Here is a 21,870-nt window from a genome sequence, read left to right on the forward strand (position 1 = left end):
TCCCAGTTTTTTTGAGTTCCCTCCCACTCAGAATAATGGGCCAGGCACAGAGTGAAACCGTCCCTCCTTCAGCCAGGCTGCCACACACACATTCCTCCTGCTCCCAGGGAGCGACTGGTGCTAAACTCAGGATTCCCACACTGGTGCTAAACTCAGGATTCCCAGAGTGGTGCTAAACTCAGGATTCCCAGACTGTGCTAAACTCAGGATTCCCAGACTGGTGCTAAACTCAGGATTCCCAGACTGGCGCTAAACTCAGGATTCCCGTTCCTCCCTGGCCAGCAGGGAAGGCTGAATCCAGCTCTGGAGCTCAGCCAGGGCTGAAAAATCCTCTGGTGCTGCCCATCCTGGGTTTGTTGCCCCAATCACAACCCAGGGATAACAGCAGCACCAGCAAGAGATGAGCTGACCTTAACCACAAGGTTTGTAAAAGAGTTGGGCTCCATTTCTGAGATGTTTGAATGAACCACTCTGGTTCCCTCCTTCTGAAAACTCCCAAAGCTCTGCTGCCTCCTGACTGAAAGGGAAACACCCTCAGAGAGCAGGGTGCAGGTGAAGAAGAGGCTGAGGGTGCACAAAGCTCCAGATGCACACAGAGACACTTTGGAAACCCCAAATTTCTTTCATGGAAACTCCAAACTGCCACAAAACCCATTGGATTCCACAGAATCCCCAAATCCCTGGTGCTGGCACAGCCCTGCCAGCCCATGCAGTGCCAGCTGTGCCCACCTTGTGCCCAGCGCAGAGCACTCAGTGCCACCTCCAGGGCACACCTGCAGGGGTGGGCACTGCAAAGCTCCCTGGGCAGCCCCTGGCAAGGCCTGAGCTCCCTTTCCATGGGCAAATTGCTGCTGCTGTCCCAGCTGAGAGCAGTTTTGGATCAGAAATTGGGAGGAATCCTGCCTGGGAGGGTGGGCAGGCCCTGGCCCAGAGCAGCTGGGGCTGCCCCAGGATCCCTGGAATGTTCAGTTCCAGGCTGGACACTGGGACAGCGGGGGTGTCCCTGCCATGGCAGGGGTGGCACTGGGTGATCATTAATGTCCCTTCCAGCTCAGCCATTCCATAACTCTGTGATTACCCCACCATGCCATTCCTAATGCCATGACTAAGTGATTTACTAATTTTAAGCCTCCTTTGTTTGTTCCACACAAGGAAATGGAAAAAGTGAATTCCTGTTGATCAATCCCTCTGCCAGATATAGCACATCATTCCTTTTGTTTGGAAAGTTTTGTTTCCAAACACCATCCATTAATCAAGGCCCAGTAATGCAGCACTTTGTCCATCCAAATATTTTCCAGCAGATCTTACCAAGGGGATGTTTTTTATCCTGGTGGTGTGAGCAGCTCCACTCCCATCAAAAAGCTCAGCCTGGCATAACCTTTTAACCCAAATTGAAACAAATAAATGGGATTCTTGTCCATTTAGGAGCTTTTACCACCTGTGAGCATCACAGGAGTGCTCTGGGCAGTGGGGAGCACTGGGAATGAGGAGAGCTGGGAGAACACTGGAATCCTTTGCCTCCATGCTGGTGTTTGATTGGAATTCTCCTCCACCCAAGCAAAGCTGAGCTTTAACATGCTCAGTGCTTCCCATCCTTCACTAAATGTAATAAAGCTTCTGATGGAAAATTAATTAAACACGTTGACAGCTGAGATTTAATTGTGGGGGATGAGGGAACCTCTTGGGAAGAGTCAAAGAGAGGTGTCCCTCAAAGTGGAGCTTTCCAGGGCAAAGCAGTGGCTGGAAAACAAAGCCTTTGTTTGCTCTGCTGCACTTGAAATTCAAAATTCACCCCTTTTTTTCCCACACAACAGAAAAACATTCCATGGGATTTTTGAATCTCACCCCAAACTCCACGTTTGGTGTGAGAGGGACCTGGAATCCCATCCCATTGCAGCCCTTCCACTCAGCCAGGTTGTTCCAATCCCTGTCCAAGCCGGGCTTGCAGGGACACAGAACTGCCCAAAACACCAAAACCAAACCTGAAATAACCCAGGGATCAACACTTCACTTTCATTAAAGCTCCAACATCCAAGTTCTCCAGCGGGTTTGGATCACGGAATGGGCTGGGTTTGGGGTTGGTTTTTTCTAAGAACTGAGTTTAAGAACTTTTACAAACAAATTATCTGCAAATATGGCTTTTACAGGGCCAAAGGATCATCAGAGTTGGAAGAGACCTTTGTCACAGACATCTTTTATGGGAAATCCTTTCCTTAGGATTTTTCCTCCTGAGAAGCTGGGAGGCCTCAGGGACAAAATGTGAACAATGATTATCTGCTGCTGTGGAATGCAACAGGTGCATCTGGGATTGGTCTCATGTGGTTGTTTCTAATTAATGGCCAATCACAGTCAGCTGGCTTGGTCAGTCACAAGCCTTTGTTATTATTATTTCTTTTTCTATTCTTAGCTGGCCTTCTGATGAAATCCTTTCTTCTATTATTTTAGTATGGTTTTAATGTAATATATATCATAAAATAATAAATCAGCCTTCTGAAGCATGGAGTCAGATCCTCGTCTCTCCCCTCATCCTCAGACCCCTGTGAACACCAGCACAGACATTCAAAATGCCCCAGCAGCACCAGCACCACCCCAGGGCCACATCCAGAACACTCCCAGAGACTCCAGCACCTCCCTGGGCAGCTCATCCCAAGGCCTGACCACCCTTCCAGGGACAAATATCCTGTAATTTCCAATCTGCACCTCTGTGGGCTCCCAGCTCCACCTGAGAGCACAGACCCAGCTGTGGTGCCCGGGCCAGGCCTCCAGCAGCCACCCCTGGCCAGGTGTGCCCAGCCAGGGCTGCTTTTCCTTTCAAGGTGTGCCAGCATTTCCCTCCATGCCCCAAACAGCCACTGGCCAGCAAAGCAAATGCGCTCAGGGCAAAGTCACTGCAAATAATTGGGGAGTTTTCTCCACTTCAAAAGGAGGAGGAGGAGGATTGCTTCCTCCCCAGCCCCACCCACAGCAAACCCAGCACAAAAGGCTTCTGTTCTGTCTCCCAGAGAAAAATCCCCTGGCATTTCACTTTGATTGATGATACACAATAAACTGAGGCAGGAACCCAGTGCATGTGTTGGGTTGGAACCCAGGGACTCCAAACACGGATCCTGCCCCATTCCTGGGGCTGCTCATGCCCAGGGACCCTGGAACCAGCGCAGGGAGGAGCTGGAGCTGCTGCAGAGCCCAGAGGAGGCTCCAGGATGGGCAGAGGATGGAGCAGCTCTGCTGGCAGGAAAGGCTGGCACAGCTGGCATTGCTCACCTGCACAGGAGAAGCTTTGGGCTGAGCTCAGGGCGGCCTTGCAGGGCCTGGAGGAGCCCCAGGAAAGCTGGAGAGAGACAATTGCCAGGGGATGCAGGGACAGCACCCAGGGAATGGCTTCACACTGAAAAATTACAGGTTTAGATCAGATATTAGGAACAATTTCCTCCTGGGAGGGTGGGCAGGCCCTGGCACAGGGTGTCCCTGGATCCCTGGCAGTGCCGAAGGCCAGGCTGGACACTGGGGACAGTGGGAGGTGTCCCTGCCATGGCAGGGCTGGCACTGGGTGGGATTTGAGGTCCTTCCCAACCCAAATAATTCCATGATTCCCTGCTTGTCCCTGGCCTGATGCTGAGATCCCCTGAGTGGGGCCTCTCCCTGTGGTTTCTGTCCCAGCCCCTCTGAGTGGAGCTGCTTTGCTGGTGCAGGATCTGAGGGATTGCTGGTGCAGGATTTCATTGCTGGTGCAGGATTTGAGGGATTTCTGGGGCAGGGTTTGCTGCTCCCTCTGGCAGCCACTGATCCCGTGGGAAATGGAGATGTTTGCACCTGCAGAGGGCAGAGCCCTGCTGGCAGCCAGGCTGGGCTCACTGGGAGCCTGGCATTCCCAGGGGCAGGATCCAGGGTTCTGCAGCGCCAGCACTGGGGTTTGCTGTGGCTGATGGCACCCAACCAGCACCACATCCCCCTGGGCAGAGGGTGGCCTCTGCCTGGGGTGTGCTTGGGACGCAGGGCGCTGTTATCCCGTGGGCATGGAGCACACCCAGCCCCTGGGTGCCTGTGCTGGTGCCCGGCAGGCTGGCTGGGATCATCAGGAGCAGCCCTGGGGACCCAGCAGGACAAACGGAGGGCTCCGTGCCAAGGACACGCTGGCAGTGCTGCCCACTCTGTCCCTGCTCCCCTTTATCCCCCTCAGCTCTGTCCCTGCTCCCACTGCAGCTCTCGGGACAGATTGCTGTTCTGGAGCCTGATCTTTGCCAAGGGAAAGCATCACTGGGAGCTTTGGTGGACAATTAATCAGTCAGTGTTCAATTAGCCCTTCCCTCCTGCTCCTCCAGCCCCCTCTGGAATCATCTCTCCCATTCCAGCATTTCCTCAGCTGCTTTTCCTCACCTCAGGAGCTGCAGGAACAAGCAGGGAGCTCCAGAAGCTGCCAGGAAAGTTCTGTGCAGCCCAGCCATTTCTCAAATGTGAATTTGAGAGGCTGTGTGTGACCCCTGAGAGCAGGTGGAGGGTGAGGAGCACACACAGGGAACACAGAATTCCTGAGGGAGGGAATCGCAGGATCCTCCTGGTGTCACACTGAGGGTCACAGCTGCCGCCTGGCAGGACAGGGACTGTCCTGGAGGCAAATGGGGCATTTGTGGTGAAGGACACTGGGAAGGAGTTTTGTTAGAGAGGAAAAACCTGCAGGGGAAAATCTGGGTTTTAATTGCATCTCCAGTCTGTGTAAGGCGGCTCTGGCTGTACAAGGCACTGCCCAAGGGGTCCCATCCTGTGTTTCTTGAATCCCCAAATCCCCAAATCCCCAGGGCTGGCACAGCCCTGCCAGCCCATGCAGTGCCAGCTGTGCCCACCTTGTGCCCAGCCCAGAGCACTCAGTGCCACCTCCAGGGGACACCTGCAGGGATGGGCACTGCAAAGCTTCCTGGGCAGCCCCTGCCAAGGCCTGGTGTGTCAGTGCCGGTTGTGGGTTTATCTGGGTCTGGATTGAAGGCACTTGGGACAGTAATTCATGTTTGCACTCGGGTGTTTATTATTTGTTATCAGTGAAACAGTCTCACTGCTGTGAGTTCTGCAGCTTTTCATTAGAAGGTACAAAATGGCCAACAATCTCTTGTTCCAAGGTCTTTTAAGACTGAACTATCCAATGAAGAACTGACACCTGGATTATTTTCCCTTTTAACCCAATAACTGATCCCACAGAGCTGCAATGGGGGCTTTTCTGCCCAATTACAAAATGCCACCCAAACCCATGGAGAAGGAGGAAGAAGCAGCATGAAGAAGAAATCCAGGACAGCACCCCGTGCCCTCCATCTTGCTGCCATCCACAACACACTAAAAACCCCAAAACCTCAATTTCTCACCAAGTGATGCACCTGCACTGCTCTGTATAACCTATTTCACACTTTTGTGGATTCCAGTCTGTTCTGGAGTTTAGGAAACTTTCTCCATGGATGAGGGTCAGAGTCAGTGCTGCCCTGGGGCTCAGGGCACCCCAGAGCAGACACAGAAATATTCCCTGTGTGCCCTGGGTTTGCACAGCCTGAGCTCCCTTTCCATGGGCAAATTGCTGCTGCTGTCCCAGCCGAGCCTGCCCTGGCCCAGCCTGAGGCCGCTCCCTCAGGGAATCTTCCAGAAGAACACGGGGCTGCTGCACCCACCAGGAAAGGCTGGATGAGCCCCAGCTCTTCCCTCTGAAGTCTCAGACAACACTAAAAAGATCCACATGACATTAAAACCCTGACGCAAACCCAGCCAAGAGAAGCCCCAGGCAGTGTGCTGAGTAAGCGTCCCCTCTGCAGGAGCTCAGCTCTGGGAGCTCTGCTCTCTCAGGGCAGCCCAATGGACACTGTGCCCCAGGTTAATGCCAGGGCAGTGGGGCTGGGCAGCTCCCAGCCCAGCATTCCTGCACGTCCCAGCCGCTCCTGCTGACCCAGGACGCAGCCTGAGCAGCCAGAATCCATCCAGCAGATCCAAAAGCGGGTGCAGCCCATGGCAATCCCTCTGCCAAGCTGGGGCTGTGTGGGAGAGGGTTCAGCAGGAACTTTCCATGCCTTGGCAGCACGTGGAGCCAGCCAGGCTCCCACTGCCTCCCAGGGAAGGCACTGGCACAGCTCTGGGGAGGGCTGTGCTGCTGAGAAGGAAAAGCTGCTTTTTATGGCAGGTCCTGCATTTTCCCACTCGAATCACATCAATAAATGCATTGTTACTTTATTTACAAAGGCTCAACCCAGCACGGTTCAGCTCCTAGAAAAGGTCAAAACAACCCATGCTGGTGATAAAGGCACTTAAGGGAACCCCAGAATTGGGCTGGGAGGGATTTTCAGGATCATTTCCATGTTCCACAGGCAGGGACACCTCCCACTGTCCCCAGTGTCCAGCCTGGCCTCGGGCACTGCCAGGGATGCAGGGAGGGAATTCCCTGCCAGGGAACAATTCCCAATTCCCAAAATCCCACCCAGCCCTGCCCTCCTTCAATTTAAAGCCATTCCCAGAGTCCTGGCACTCTCTGCCCATGTACCAAACCCCTCTCCCTCCTTTCCATAGCCCCCTTCAGGCTCTGAGCTCCCCCAGGAGCCTCCTCCAGGCTCTTCCATCACCCTGACAGTGATTCCCAGCAGGGAATTATTTGGATGAGCTCTCTGTACATCCCACATGCCGTGGGGATTGGGATCACTCCTGCAGAGCCACAAGCAGCACCCAAAATTTCCCTTTTCCATCTGGATGCAGCCACTTTTCTCTGTGGGTGCTCCTTGGAAGAGATTTCCACAGGGAAATGCAGAGCAGCAGTTTGTGAAGGTGGGATCCTGGAATGCCGAGGGCTGGCAGGGATCTGTCAGAGATCTTTTCCAGCATCTGCTGAGGGGCTGGGAGCCAGAGCTGGTTTTATTCGGGATAATGAATGCCATTGCTGGATATTGAGCTCCACCTATGGGCACCTCCTCGTGCCTCTGGAAATCCTTCAGCTCCAGCCACTCAGCCCCACTTCAAGGCTCCAATCCCAGGTTTTTCAGGTGGGAAGAGCCTTCAGGAGCATCCAGGCCCACCCCAGCAGCACCAGCATCACCCCAAGGCCACATCCAGAGCCCTCCTGGCACTCCCAGGGACAGAGACCCCAAACCTCCCTGGGCAGCTCCGACCCAAACACCCCACAGATTGCCAGAGGGGCACAGAGAAAGAAATTCCTTTCAGAAACTTTCACAAAGGAAATTGATTCACTTGATTTATCTTCAATGGAAGCTTTGGTCTCCAGCCCTGGGCATCCATCAGGGTGCCAGTGGATGCTCCAGGCTCTTCCCAGTGGTGCCAAGGGACGGGACCCGAGGGATGGGCAGGGATGGATGCCCAGCAATTCCCCTCACAGGGGCACAGCTCCTGCCCTGGCAGTGCCCAGCCCTGAGCAGGGAAAGGGGGGCTCTGGGGGCTCCTGCTGGGACATTCCAGAGCCACCTGGGCCCACCCTGTGCCCATTCCAGTGAAGGGAAATTTTATTTTCCAATCTCCAGCTGGAGCCATCTGCCCTGGTGCAATCCCAGCCCACGGGATTCCCTCTCCTCCTTTCCCTGGCCCTCCTGTCAGGGAGTTTTGGGGAGCACTGAGGTCCCCCCTGAGCCTCCTCTTGTCCAGCTGCTCCTCCCAGGATGAGTTTTCCAGCCATTTCCAAAGGAACTCCAAACAAAAGGAATTCCTGGCAGGAAAACACAAACAACACTCAGCATGACAAGGCCTGGAATGTGACAGTTCCCTGTTATCAATGGAAATGTTGTCAGGGAAGATAAATCCAGCCCTGCCAGCTCCATGCTGTCCCCTGTCACTGGAGTCACCTCTGTGCTCCTGCCTCACTGCCTGTAGCGCTGAAAATTTGGTATTGATTGAAAGTTTAGTGTCAAAATGTTCTTCACCAGTGTCTTGGGGAATGTCTTCATCGTTGTTTTGTCTTCCCAGCTCCATTATGAATTATTAAAAGCATTAGCAAGGAATAATTCTCTGGAAAATGTTTCTGAAGTGTGCTGGGCAAGGCAGGATAAAAGCAAAAAGGAAGAACTTGTGTTCCTTAAGCCAAGCCAAACTGGAGCAGGCAGGTGATGAGGCCATGGGCAAAATCCCTGCTGGAATTGTTCACAAAGGGTTCAAAAATTGTTCAAATGGCTCCAGAGCTCTGCAGTTCATTCCTTCCCCACCCCTGCCAAGCGTGGACTGAACAAGAAGCTTCTGATGGACTCAAAGTTTCCACCCTTGGGGCTGCTCTGGAAAACAAAACTGATTAAAAACCAGCTTTGGTCCTTTTGAGGTCGCTGCCTTCACCTCTTTAATGAGGCAGGGCTTTAATTGGGCACCAGAAATTCCTTTCTGCCATCACAGGACTTCCATCCCTTCACACAGCAAAACCTTCACTGTTTCCCTAATTCCTTTTGCAGCAAAAGGATTTAAAGTTCTCAGGTGAAGCCATTAAATAGTGATGTATTTCTGTATTCCAGGAGCTTCAGGAATCATGGGATGGTTTGGGATCATCTCCCTCCACCTCCCACCATCCCAGGCTGCTCCAAGCCCCGTCCAACCTGACCCTGGACACTTCCAGGGGTGGGAATCCAGAACCTCTCTGCAAAAAAAAAACCCCAAATTGTTCATTTTTAATAGAAATATTTCATGTATTCCCAATGCCCAGGGATTATTCTGGAGCAGGAAGATGCTGATACCTTTATCAGGAACTTAAATCAGGTTTGGAACATCCCCCCAGGGTTTTATTCATGAGCAGATTCTCCCATGTGGAGCTCATGCAATTCTCTGAAGGTTGGAAACCTTTCCAAGGCATCAATTTCTGAGGGCCTGGCACAACATTTGGAAGCTGAAAATTCCCATTTTGGTGCTGAACTTGGGAGTGGTTCTGTGCAGAAAACACCAGGACATTTACAAGAAGACAACAAAATATTTTAATTTCAATCTGCCCCGTGCTATACAAGTGTATAAAATACCAACTAAAGCATCCATTGGAACATTACAAAAATAACCAGAAAAAGCAAGCAGCACACTGGAGTCATGGGGACAGGAGGTGGCAGATCCAAGCAGGAACACACTGAGAGCATTCCAAGATTTCCATGGTCCCCACCTCAGGCAGGGGTCAGGTATTAGGATGACAAAAATCAGATTTATTGATGGTTTGAACTGAAAAGCAGCTCTGCTTTTGGAGGGAACACAGCAGCAGCCACCTGGGTTTTGACTGCCAAAGTCATGCTTTGATTTCTCATGGAAGAAGGACAGGACAGGAATTATTCCCAATGCTTTGACCTGAATGTGGTGAGACACAGAGTCCAGCAGGCATTTGAGAAACATGGAAAAGTCTTGGAAAGGCTTCAAGGCAGTTGTGGCAAACCTGCAAAGTTTTCCTCCATCAATTCCTTTCTTTTGGGTGTTGAATGCAGCACGTGGAGCCAGCTGAGGGCAACCCAGAATAATCTGATTTTCCTGTGTGTGCAGCTCCAGCAATCCACGGAATCAGCTCTTCTCAACCAGGTCCAGGCTTTGCTCCACCTCCCAGGGAGTAACAATCCAAGCCAGAGCAGGAAATTCAGTGTATTCCTGGTCTCCAGGCCCTCCTTTGTGTTCCAGTCAGGAATTCCAGGCCTTCCAAACACCCTGTTTCCCTGCACCGTGGCCTGGAATGGCTCCACTCTTTTTAAAACAAATATTATTTAAAAAACTGAGGTGTCAAAGAGTCAACATTTGCTTCAATCTCTTCTCAGACCAGCTGTGGCAAGGGCAAACCAGGAGAGAGCCCCAGTTTGATTCCTAAAAACACAATGAGAGGCTCCAACATCCCTTTTCCAAGACCCCAAGTGGCATTTCCTAGGGATAGCAATTCCTGTCTCCTCCAAAAAAAATCCTGACCCCTGTTTCAAGGTGAGGATCTCCAGTTTAAAAAACAGTATTAAAATATTTCTGCCATCTTTCTTCTTTAAAATTTGCATTTAGGAGCCTTTAAATACTGCCATAAAAAAGCTTCTCCCACATATTCCCATTGCTTAAATCAGCATTCCTTGGCATGAAGCATTTCATCCCAGCTGAGTTTGGAAGCAAAGCTCAGAAAGTTTGGATTTTTTGATATCCAAAACCAGTAGAAAAAGATCCAAATGTGCAGCTTGGAGTAGGAATGGACAAGGAAAAGGCACTCCAGCTCTCCTCACTGCTTCCTGGGTGGAATTTTCCAATACCAAGCAAATCTTTACTCACCAAAAATGCAGATTCAAGTTTCTCCATAGTTGTTTTTTCTCACTGGAAAAATTCCCCTGCTCTGAATATGCACCATCAGCATTATTTGAGTCCTTTTTTCACCCCTCGAGTCAAAGCTCCCAAACAAATCCTATTGGAGATATAAATTACCTGAACTTAAAATAATTTAAAATCCATGTATTCCAACAATTCTCCTATTGCACGCTTTTCCACTGCTTTGCCAGGTAAAACCCGCTGCAGGAATTCCAAAGGTTCAAATTTTAAAAGCACAACTTCCAGAGCACCAAAAGCAGGTGCTGGAGGAATTGGATCCTGCTGGAAAATGAGTGCCAATAAAACCAAATATAAATATATCATGTATGTACACATCCAGGAGGAATTCTGGGATGCTGAGATAATAAATACTTCGAAACAATTCCCAGATTTCCAGAAACTTGGGAGAAACTCTACAAAAGAAAGCAAATGACTTGAGAAGACCAAGAAGAAACATGCACAAAACCTAGTGTAAGAAAAAGGGTTAAATTCCCAAAATTCCCATCATCTCTCCAACCCTGTCATCCCAAGGTTTTCCAAACACCCATCAGGGGTGTCACAACAAGGAACTGTCCCGCAGAGTAAGCCCAGTTTGTCCCCAAAATGTCCCCTTCTCCCATCCTGCGCTCCCAGCACGTGGGAATTCGCTCAGCACTCGGATCAAGGCTCCAAACCGAGCAGGGAATTCCTTTACGTGCAGCAAACCTGGGCTCCTCCTCCTGCAGCTGCGGCACCACAGCCGGGCGCTTCTCCACGGCAAATCCCTGGAAAGCTCCTTGGAAAGGCGGATTTCCTCCGGAGGGAGCGGCGCCGGGCCGGCCTCAGCTCAGCGAGGCGGGGCTGTACTCGGGCCGCCGGGTCTGGATGATTTTGGGTTTGGGTTTTTTGGGCTCCTCCTCGGCCTCGCCCTCCTGGTTGCTCTCACACACGTGGACAACCACGCTGGGCGTGGTGGCTGTGGCAGCGTGCAGCTCGTACTTGTCCCCTGAGGGAGGAGGGAAAAATGGGAATGAAAATGGGAATTCCTGAGGAAAGGGAACCTGGGGGCTCTTCCATGTGGGGAATTCCTTAGGAAACAGGACATGGTGATTTTTTAAAGGGGTTTTTGGGTGGGGAATTGCTGAGGAAAGGGCACCTGGGGCCTGCTCCATGTAGGGAATTCCTGAGGAAAGGGAACCTGGGGGGGTTTAATGGGGTTTTTAGGTGGAGTATTCCTGAAGAAAGGGCACCTGGGGGCTTTTCCATGTGGGGTATTCCTGAGGAAAGGACACCTGGGAGCTTTTCCAGGAGGTTTTTAGGGGGTAATTCCTGAGGAAATTTTGGGTTTGAGTTTTTTGGGCTCCTCCTCGGCCTCGCCCTCCTGGTTGCTCTCACACACGTGGACAACCACGCTGGGCGTGGTGGCTGTGGCAGCGTGCAGCTCGTACTTGTCCCCTGAGGGAGGGAAAATGGGAATGAAAATGGGAATTCCTGAGGAAAGGGAACCTCGTGGGGGTTTAATGGGGTTTTTAGGTGGAGTATTCCTGAGGAAAGGGCACCTGGGGGCTGCTCCATGTGGGGAATTCCCGAGGAAAGGGAACCTGGGGGGGTTTAATGGGGTTTTTAGGTGGAGTATTCCTGAGGAAATGGGACATGGTGAATTTCAATGGGGTTTTTAGTGAGGAATTCCTGAGGAAAGGGAACGTGGGGGCTCTTCCATGTGGGGAATTCCTGAGGAAAGGGAACCTGGTGGGGGTTTAATGGGGTTTTTAGGTGGAGTATTCTTGAGGTAAGGGCACCTGGGTGCTTTTTCATGGAGGTTTTTGGTGGGGAATTTCTAAGGAAATGGGACATGGTGACTTTTCCATGGGGGATTTAGGTGGGGAACTCCTGAGGAAAGGGCACCTGGGGGCTTTTCCATGTGGGGTATTCCTTAGGAAATGTCACCTGGGGGCTTTTCCATGTGGGGCATTCCTGAGGAAAGGACACCTGGGAGCTTTTCCAGGAGGTTTTTAGGGGGTAATTCCTGAGGAAATTTTGGGTTTGAGTTTTTTGGGCTCCTCCTCGGCCTCGCCCTCCTGGTCGCTCTCACACACGTGGACAACCACGCTGGGGGTGGTGGCTGTGGCAGCGTGCAGCTCGTACTTGTCCCCTGAGGGAGGAGGGAAAATGGGAATGAAAATGGGAATTCCTGAGGAAAGGGCACCTGGGGGCTGCTCCATGTGGGGAATTCCTGAGGAAAGGGTGCCTGGGGGGTTTTTAATGGGGTTTTTAGGTGGGGTACTCCTGAGGAAATGGGACATGGTGATTTTTTAATGGGTTTTTTGGTGGAGTATTCCTGAGGAAATGTCACCTGGAGGCTTTTCCACAGGGTTTTTAGGTGAGGAATTCCTTAGGAAATGTCACCTGAAGGTTCTTCCATGATGGGGAATTCCTGTGGAAACGGCACCTGGGGGCTTCTTCAGGGGGGGAAATTGCTGAGGAAATGGGACATGGTGACTTTTTAATGGGGTTTTTAGGTGGGGAAATTCCTTAGGAAACTGGACATGGAGAATCTCTAATCGTTCTTTTTTAGGCAATGTGACGTGGTGACTTTCAATGGGTTTTTTTTTTTTAGGAAATGGGACATGGTGAATTTTCAATGGGGTTTTTAGGTGGGAAAATTTCATAAGAATGCTCAGTAACGGAAAAACGACAAATTTTTAATGCTTGGAAGGGCCTAAAATATTTGTTTTAAAGTTTCTTTTTGGTTTTCCTAAAATTTGGAAGCAAAACTTGGAGTAAAGGAACAGCAGCATGGAGCAGCTCTGAACTCCCACACAAACTGAGGCTGCTGTGTTATTTATTCATTTATTCATTTATTTACTTATTTATTCCAAGTGCTCCATCAGAAACAACCTCTGCTTCCAAAACCCATTGCAGGGAAATAAAATCTCTGCTAAAAATACTTCATAATAAATTATTAAGAATATTTACTGAGGAGGATTCTTGATGGGGGGAGCTCAAAATTGTGCCCTGCCCTTTTCTCCATCCTATACAATTCCCTAAGTTGGGAGGTGAACAGGAATTTTAAAAATTCTCCAGTAAAATGAATCTGACACAGTTTTTATTTTCTCTAATCTTATTAATGAGAATAATTATTTTCATATAATAAGAGTAATTTAATTCTGTTCAATGTTATTAAATGTGACCATTTTTCTCTCCCCTAAAATTAATAATACTGCCCCAAACAGGTTAAATCTGAGCTGGATTTAAGGAAAGATTAATTTGCACCAATTTTCATGGATAAGTTGTATAAAATATGGGAGAAAAGGGAAATCAAGGATGTGATCATGAATCACTGGGGAAAGGAGGGGCAGGAATTTATCCCTCTTAAATTCCAAAGAATTTTACGTTCATACTGATAGTTCCTCCTACACTCAGTAGCAGTTTCCTCCTCTGAGAAAAACAGAAATAAAAAGAAAAAGAAAAAATAGAAATGAAAATATAAATAGAAAGGAAAAAAAAAAGAAAAAATAGAAAAAGAAAATAGAAGTAGAAATTTATAAAAATAAATAGAAAGAAAATAAATATAGAAAGAAAATATAAATAGAAAGTAAAATAAATAGAAATAAAATATAAATGGAAAAAAAAGACTAAAATATAAATAGAAATAAAATATAAATAGAAATAAAAATAAACAGAAATAAAATACAAATAAAAATAAATAAAATAAAGCCAAGATATAAATACAACTAAAATAAAATTAGAAATAAAATATAAATAGAAAGAAAATATAAATAGAACTAAAATATAAATGGAACTAAAATATATAAATGGAAAGAAAAATAACCAGAAAATATAAACAAAAATAAACAGAAATAAAAATTTCTTGGAAAAGTTTTAGAATTCCAGGAAGTTTTGAGGTGTTTTCCTCCACCAAAATTCTGGTTTTTCCACCTTCTTACCTGGTCCTAGCTTGGAGATTGCATACAGAAGGTCATAGTTAATGACTGGAGTGGCATCCTCCACTTGCTTCCAGTCCACGGGAGGAGAGGCAGGAGGGGAGATCAGGAACTGCTTGTCTGGGTTTGGGGGGGCCAGGTGGGAGCTCCCGATGTGCAAAGTCTGCAAGAGAAACCAGAGCCCCCCAAAGTGTCCCTGAATGCTGCATCCCTGAATTCCTCAATGCTGCATCCACATAGCCCTGAATGCCTGAATCCCTGCATCCCATAGTCCTTGCATCTCTGAATGCCTGAATTCCTGCATCCCTAAATGCCTGCATCCCTCAATGCCCAAATCCCTCTATTCCTGCATCCCTGAATCCCTGCATCCCATAGTCCTTGCATCCCTCAATGCCTGAATCCCTCCATTCCTGCATCCCATAGTCCTTGCATCTCTGAATGCCTCTATTCCTGCATCCCTGAATGCCTGCATCCCTCAATGCCTGAATCCCTCCATTCCTGCATCCCATAGTCCTTGCATCTCTGAATGCCTCTATTCCTGCCTAAATTCTTCAATTCCTGCACCCCTGCATCCCTCAATTCCTGCATCCTCAAATGCCTGCACTCCTGAATCCCTCCATTCCTACATCCCTGAATTTCTGCATCCCTGAATCCCTGCATCCCATAGTCCTTGCATCTCTGAATGCCTCTATTCCTGCATCCCTCAATGCCTAAATCCCTCAATTCCTGCACCCCTGAATCCCTCCATTCCTGCATCCCTGAATCCCTCCATTCCTGCATCCCTGAGTGCATGCACGCCATAATCCTTGAATGCCTGCATCCCTACACCCCTGAATGCCTGCATTCCTCAATCCTGCATCCCTGAATGCCCAAATTCCTGCATGCCTGAACCCCTGGATGCCTGCATCCCTCAATCCCTGCATCCCTGAATGCCTGCATCCCTCAATCCCTGCATTCCTGAATGCCTGCATCCCTGCATCCCTCAATTCTTGCATCCCTGCACCCCGGCATCCCTGAATGCCTGCATCCCTCTATCCTGTATCCCTGCATCCCTGAATTCCCAAATCCCTGCATCCCTCAGTTCCTGCATCCCTGAATGGCTGCACTCCTGAATGCCTGAATCCCTGCATGCCTGAATCCCTGCATCCTTGACTGCCTGCAGAATCCCTGAATTCCTGCATCCCTCAGTGCCAGCATTCCTGAATCCCCAAATCCCTGAATTCCTGCATCCCTCAGTGCCATCATTCCTGAATCCCCAAATCCCTCAATTCCTGCTTCCCTCAATTCCCACATCCCTCAATCCCAGCATCCTTTCATCCCTGCATCCCCTCATCCCGAGGCTGTCGTGCCCTGCCCGGCACTCAGGGTGGCAGCACCAGCCAGGACACAGCTCTGATCCACCGGGATGTTCTTCCCTAAAACCCAAAGCTCTGCCCTCCCACACCTCCAGGACACAGCTCCCAGGGAAATTCCAATGGGATTTTCTTCCCTAAAACCCAAACCTGCCCTCCCACACCTCCAGCAGGACAGGGCCTCTAAGGCCTTGTGACAAATGGTGCCGGGAGTCATTCCCAAAAGTGGTAGTGGAGGGAATTCCAGCAGGGACAAAAATAACCTGGATCATGGGAGGTGTCCCAACACTTCTGGATTCATTTTCCCCACTCGATTTTCAGAAGGAAAAGCAGCTGGAAAAGCAGCTGGAAAAGCAGCCTGATGCCAGAGCCCGAGTTTGGGCAGGAGCAGAGAGCAGGGAGCTCCAGAGCTGCTCTGGTGGAGATCCCCAAGCCTGGAATGGGCAGGGAGAGCCTGGGATGGGCAGGGAGAGCCTGGGACATTCAGCTCTGAGCCTGGAACGTGCAGATCCAGTCCTGGAATGTGCAGCTCCAACATTAAATGTGGAGCTCCAAGCCTGGAATGGGCATCTCCCAGTCTGGAATGTTCAGCTCCAGCCTGGCATGGGCATCTCCCAGCCTGGCATGGGCATCTCCACACTCTGGATCCCTCAGGAACTCCCTGGGTGCTGGCAGAACCCACCCAGCCTCCCCCAGCCCTTTAAATTCTTGGAATGTTCTCATTCCACATCCAAGGTTATTAAAAAAATTGGGAAATATCAACAGCCTCCAAATGCGTGGAGCTCTGGAACAACCCTGGATTCTCGAATTCATCTGACAAAAAATGACCACAAAGGAATTCTGGGATGCTGGGATAATAAACTCTTTGAAACAATTCCCAGATTTCCAGAAACTTGGGAGAAACTCTACAAAAGAAGGCAAATGACTTGAGAAGACCAAGAAGAAACATGCACAAAACCCAGTGTAAAAAAAGGGTTCAGTTCCCAAAATTCCCATCATCTTTCCAACCCTGTCATCCCAATCCCAAAATTTAACCCCAAAATTGGGGTTTTCCAAACACCAGCTTGGAAAAAGAAGTCCTCCACATCAGGAGGATTTGTGGCAGTCAGAACAAGGAAAGCTTTAATCCCAAGCAGCTTTTTTTACCTGAGCAAAATAGAGTCTGAGCTCTTTTCCAAGGAATTCTGTCTTGTCCAGCTGGATCCTGGCATCTGCTGCAGACAAAGGGTTGCTGAAGTTTATCCTCACTCTTTTGAAGCTCTTAAAATACTGGAAGGTGAGGTCCCTGTCATAGGGGCGGAACAGGGACTCAAACTTGGCCTGGAGACAAAGGAGCAGAGGAGAAAATCAGCATTAAACACTAAAAAAGGAATTAATTCTAAATGAGAAGTTAGTAATAAGGCAAATTACCACTCTTGAATATTGATTATTGTAACAGCTTTGTTTATTTTCCTTTTCCTTTCTAGAATGAAGTTGTCTACCTTATCCCTGATTTCTGTATCCTCCAAATACATCAATAATAATAATAAATGATGTTATCACTTATTATCTTATTACCATAAATTAATGTTGGACAAGACACTCTAATTTAGCTACAGAAGATATTGAAATGTCTCTTAGAAAATTAATACCCAAAAACCTTGAAAAAAAAAAAAAACTCCGCCAAGCCTTTGCCCAGATGTGCAAATTTCAAAGGAACCACCACAAGTTTTCATAGAGAAACAGGAAAAAATCCTGATTTTCCAGCTAAATGTGATTTTCTGCAGTGACTCAGCACCAAGAATGAAGTCCATGAACATCTCCTGCTATTCTGAATTGAATTTCTGGAAAGTGCTTCCCTGTCCCTGCAGGATCCCAGAGACACCAGAGGAGCTGCCAGGCCCTTCCCAAGGCTTTTATTCCAATGGATGCAAATTGGGGGAATTTCCAGATATTTTCTCTCCCTAAAAGCTTCCCAGAAACTCAGGATAAAGCCACAATAAACATTATTCCATTGAGGGTTTTTTACTGTAATATTTTGAATTAGTAGGGGGGAAAAAAAAGCAGGGAAATTACATAAGAAGGCAGAAATTAATTCAGAATTTCGTTTTCCTCCCTGAGAAGCTGCACTTCACACGCTCACCACAGCTGGGTATAAAATCATTCTATTTTAAAGAGATTTTAAAATCAGAGCTGCTCTGCTTCTGCAACTTCTTCAGAATGAGCTCTGAAACAGGAGCAGGACCCTGAGCTGGTGTTTGGGAACCTCAAAATTGGTATATCTCAAAGGTGAGACAGAACCATGGAAAGTAAACCCAAAAATTCCATTTCCAACTTCTCACTCTGTATTTAAAGACAGAAATCTTTTTCCTAATTTTAATTTATTTAAATATGTGATTATAGAGATCAGAAATATCACTTTATCACTATGACACTTCAAAAAAAAAAAAAAAGTTATTTTTGTCCTTAAGGTATCTTAGCAGTAACAGCTCACTGTATCAGGACTGATAAGTATTTTATTTTCTTTTATATTTACATTATTATTTATTTTATATTGCAAATCAGCTAAATACAGACCCAAGAGGATTCCTTATAGTATTACCAGGAAAAAAAAGCCCAGGAGAATCACATGGATTACAAATTCACTGCCAAAATCAGTGAAGGAACAGCAGCAGGGAGCAGCTCTGAACTCCCACACAAACTGAGGCTGCTGTGTTATTTATTCATTTATTCATTTATTTACTTATTTATTCCAAGTATTCCATCAGAAACAACCTCCGCTTCCAAAAGCCATTGCAGGGAAATGAAATCTCTGACAAAAATATTTCATAATAAATTATTAAGGATAGTTACTGAGGAGGGTTCTTGATGGGAAGTTTTGACTCCCAGCATGCAGGAGCTCAGAGTTGTGCCCTGCCCTTTTCTCCAAAATCAGAATTGCAGAATCCCAGACTCACAAGGTTGGGAGAGCCCTTCAGGATCGTTGAGTCCAACCTGTTCTGTTCCCTGAATCTCAAATAAACCTGGCACTAAACCCAGGTTTTGTCCAACACACCCAGGGATGGGGACTCCACCAACCCTGAATGAATTCAGCCATTCCAGAACTGATGAAATACTTGCTGAAAATTCAGAATACACCACACAGTCCAAGAAGTCTGGAAGGAAACTTGAGACAATTTTCCCAACCACAAAGAGCTAAAATTGAATAATTCCCAGAGTTGGAATCCTTCCCATCAGAGCAGCCTGCTGCACACCCTCCAAGACTTTTATGGCAAACTGTCCCTGTCATATTTTCTGAAAAATCCTCTTTGCCCAGGATTTCTTCTCCTGGGAAACTGAGAAGCCTCAGAGAAAAAGGAAAACAATATTATCTCTTTGCTTCTGCTGTGTTCTGTGGTTGGAAATTGTTTATCCAACATGTGAATTGTTTTTACTTAATAACCAATCACCATCTGGCTGTGTTGGGACTGAGGAGGCAGCCACGAGTTTTTAATTAGTATTTTGTTGAGCCTTCTGTCTGCATCCTTTCTCCACTATTTAGTACAGTTTTAGTACAGCATTCTTTAATATAATAGAATATATAATATAATATAATATAATATAATATAATATAATATAATATAATATAATATAATATAATATAATATAATATAATAATAAATCAGCCTTCTAAGAATGTGGATTCAGATTCTCAATTGCCCCTCTGTCCTGGGACCCAGCAAACACCACAGCAAACTGCAATTTCCCTCTTATTAAGCTTTTGTCTCTATCCTTTCTCTGTTCTTTAGTATAGTTTTAGTACAGCATTCTTTAATATAATAGAATGGAATATAATGTAGTGCAATGGAACGGAATGTAATATAATGGAATCGAATAGAATTAATATAATAGAACGTAATTAATACAATATAATAATAAATCAGCCTTCTAAGAATGTGGATTCAGATTCTCAATTCCCCCTCTGTCCTGGGACCCAGCAAACACCACAGCAAACTGCAATCCTTTCTCTGTTCTTTAGTATAGTTTTAGTACAGCATTCTTTAATATAATATAATGGAATATAACGGAATGGAATTTAATAGAATTAATACAATAGAATTAATGTAATATAATAATAAATCAGCCTTCTAAGAACATGGAGCCAGACTCTCAATTCTCCTCCATCCTGGGACCCAGCAAACACCACAGGAATCTGCAATCCTTTCTCTGTTCCTTAGTATAGTTTTAGTACAGCATTCTTTAATATAATAGAATGTGATATAATGGAATGGAATGGAATTGAATGGAGTTTAACAGAATGGAGTTCAATAGAGTTAATATAACAGAATTAATAAACATAATAGAATCAACAGAATATAATAACAAATCAGCCTTCTAAGAACACGGAGCCAGACTCTCCATTCTCCTTTGTCCCGGGACCCAGCAGCAGCAGAACCCCCAGAACCCACACGTACCCTGCTTTCCGGCTGGGTGAAGAGCTGCCCATCGGGCAGGCAGGCGATGAGCGAGCCGAAGCTGTAGTGGAAGTTTCGGAAATGCATTTTTGGGGCGGCCCCGCAGCTGCTCGGGAGCCGCGGCCGCCGCTCGCAGCGTTTATAAAGCGCAGCCGAGGCAAGCAGGGCCAGCCCAGCCCCTGGTGACAAAAAGCTCTGCGAGCATCCCGTGGGTGACAGCCAATTCCTGAGCATGCTTGGGAACAAAATGTAAGCGGCACTGGAAAGAGGTGACGTCAGTAATTAGTCAGCTTCCCCCTGCTAATTACCGGGAGCATGGAAAATGCGGCTGAGCCGAGCGGGGCAGCTGCTGTCGCCTCTTGCAGCATAGTTTCCACTGGCGGTAATTCCATGCAGCTCCGCTCCGCGCATGGAAAATGTTCCTGCCCTGGCAGGATGCTCCAGCAGCGGGCTGGGGACAGGGCAGCAGGGAAAATGTCTGGTTCTGGTGCTCTGGGGATGGGACACAAATCCTTGAACTCAGCTCTTGTGCCACCAAACAGCCACAGGTGGAAACATCACCCTGTGTTAAAGGAAAATGTTTCCTCCTCAGCAGAATGCTCTGGGGAGAAGGCAGCAGGGAAAATGCCCAATTCTGATGCTCTGGGGATGGGACAGAAATCCCTCAGCTCCTTCTTGTTCCACTCAATAACCACAGGTGGAAACATCATCCTGTGTTAAAGGAAAATGTTCCTGCCTCAGTAGAATGCTCTGGGAATGGGGAGAAGGCAACAGGAAAAATGTCAGATTCTGATTCTCTGGGGATGGGGAACAAATCCCCCAGATTGGTTCTTGTGCCACCAAAGAGCCACAGGTGGAAACTCTCTGGGAATGGGGAGAAGGCAGCAGGAAAAATGCCCAATTCTGATTCTCTGGGGATGGGACACAAATCCCTGAACTCAGTTCTTGTGCCACCAAACAGCCACAGGTGGAAAAATCAAGATGTGTTAAAGGGAAATGTTCCTGCCTCAGTAGAATGCTCTGGGAATGGGGAGAAGGCAGCAGGAAAATGCCTAATTCTGATTCTCTGGGGATGAGAAACAAATCCCTCAGCTCAGCTCTTGTTTCACTCAGTAACCACAGGTGGAACCCTGTGTTAAACCAGAATGATCTTAAAGCACTTAAAATTTTGTCTGTCTTGTAACTTTGGAGCTGCAGTGCATGGGAGAGTTTCAAATAGCTTGTGAAAGCTTCAGTTTAAACTTTATTAATTAATTGAAATGGTGATGAGCTTTTTTTAGTCGTTCTTGCTTAAAAAAAAAAAATAAATAAACACACAAAGCAAAAAGACTCCAACCCCCCTCAAAAGAAATCCACAAGAAAAGAGCACAAAAAGCTGTGTTCTGTGCTGCTTTTTGGGAAATGCTTGGGGATTCAGGTGTCCCAGAAAATGTCAGGAATTCGGGGAATGGGCTGGGCAGAAGGCAGTAGGAAAATGCTCAATTCTGATCCTCTGGGGATGGGAAACAAATCCCTGAGCTCAGTTCTTGCTCCACCAAACAGCCACAGGTGGAAATGCAGAGATGGATCTGGGGAAATGTTTTCCTGCCATCACAAGGAGGATTCATTTGGAAGCTTCTTCAAAGCAGCTCTGTGCATTAATTACAGCTCTTGCCTCATTAAACACCTTCCCAGCCCCACGCAGCAGGGAGGGTTTCTCAGGGCTTCTTTTGTGCCTCTTTTTCCTACCAAAGCCTGGCAGGGTTCTGCCAGAACCTGAGACACAGCAGCAGGGAGCAGCTCTGCAACCTCAATTCCTGACATTTTCTGGGGCACCTGAATCCCAAAGGCTTTCCCAAAAAGCAGCACAGAACACAGGTGTTTGTAAGGGTTTTCTGGTCTTTTCTTGTGTGTTTGTTGGGTTTTTTTTAAAAGCAA

The 21,870-nt window shown here is 47.6% G+C and overlaps 1 protein-coding gene across 5 annotated transcripts in view; it reads right to left on the reverse strand.

Moving 5' to 3' along the window:
* Positions 1–8,891: 8,891 nt before the first annotated feature.
* Positions 8,892–21,870, reverse strand: part of RCAN1 (regulator of calcineurin 1) — a 42,572-nt gene continuing 29,593 nt past the window's right edge. Inside the window, exons 1-4 of one of the 5 annotated variants that reach the window (XM_074533744.1) lie at positions 19,954–20,439; positions 16,667–16,840; positions 14,172–14,331; positions 8,892–11,230 (exon numbers count right to left, since the gene is read on the reverse strand). In XM_074533744.1, coding sequence (XP_074389845.1) covers positions 11,067–11,230; positions 14,172–14,331; positions 16,667–16,840; positions 19,954–20,187 — 732 coding nt within the window. In that variant the 5' untranslated portion in view covers positions 20,188–20,439 and the 3' untranslated portion in view covers positions 8,892–11,066. Of the gene's footprint in view, positions 11,231–11,454; positions 11,680–12,221; positions 12,377–14,171; positions 14,332–16,666; positions 16,841–19,953; positions 20,440–21,870 lie in introns of those variants that run through there. The other 4 variants (XM_074533730.1, XM_074533737.1, XM_074533727.1 and 1 more) reach the window with 4 other exon arrangements.

The sequence above is a fragment of the Zonotrichia albicollis genome, chromosome 2, assembly GCF_047830755.1.
Source record: "Zonotrichia albicollis isolate bZonAlb1 chromosome 2, bZonAlb1.hap1, whole genome shotgun sequence".
Lineage (NCBI taxonomy): Eukaryota > Metazoa > Chordata > Aves > Passeriformes > Passerellidae > Zonotrichia > Zonotrichia albicollis.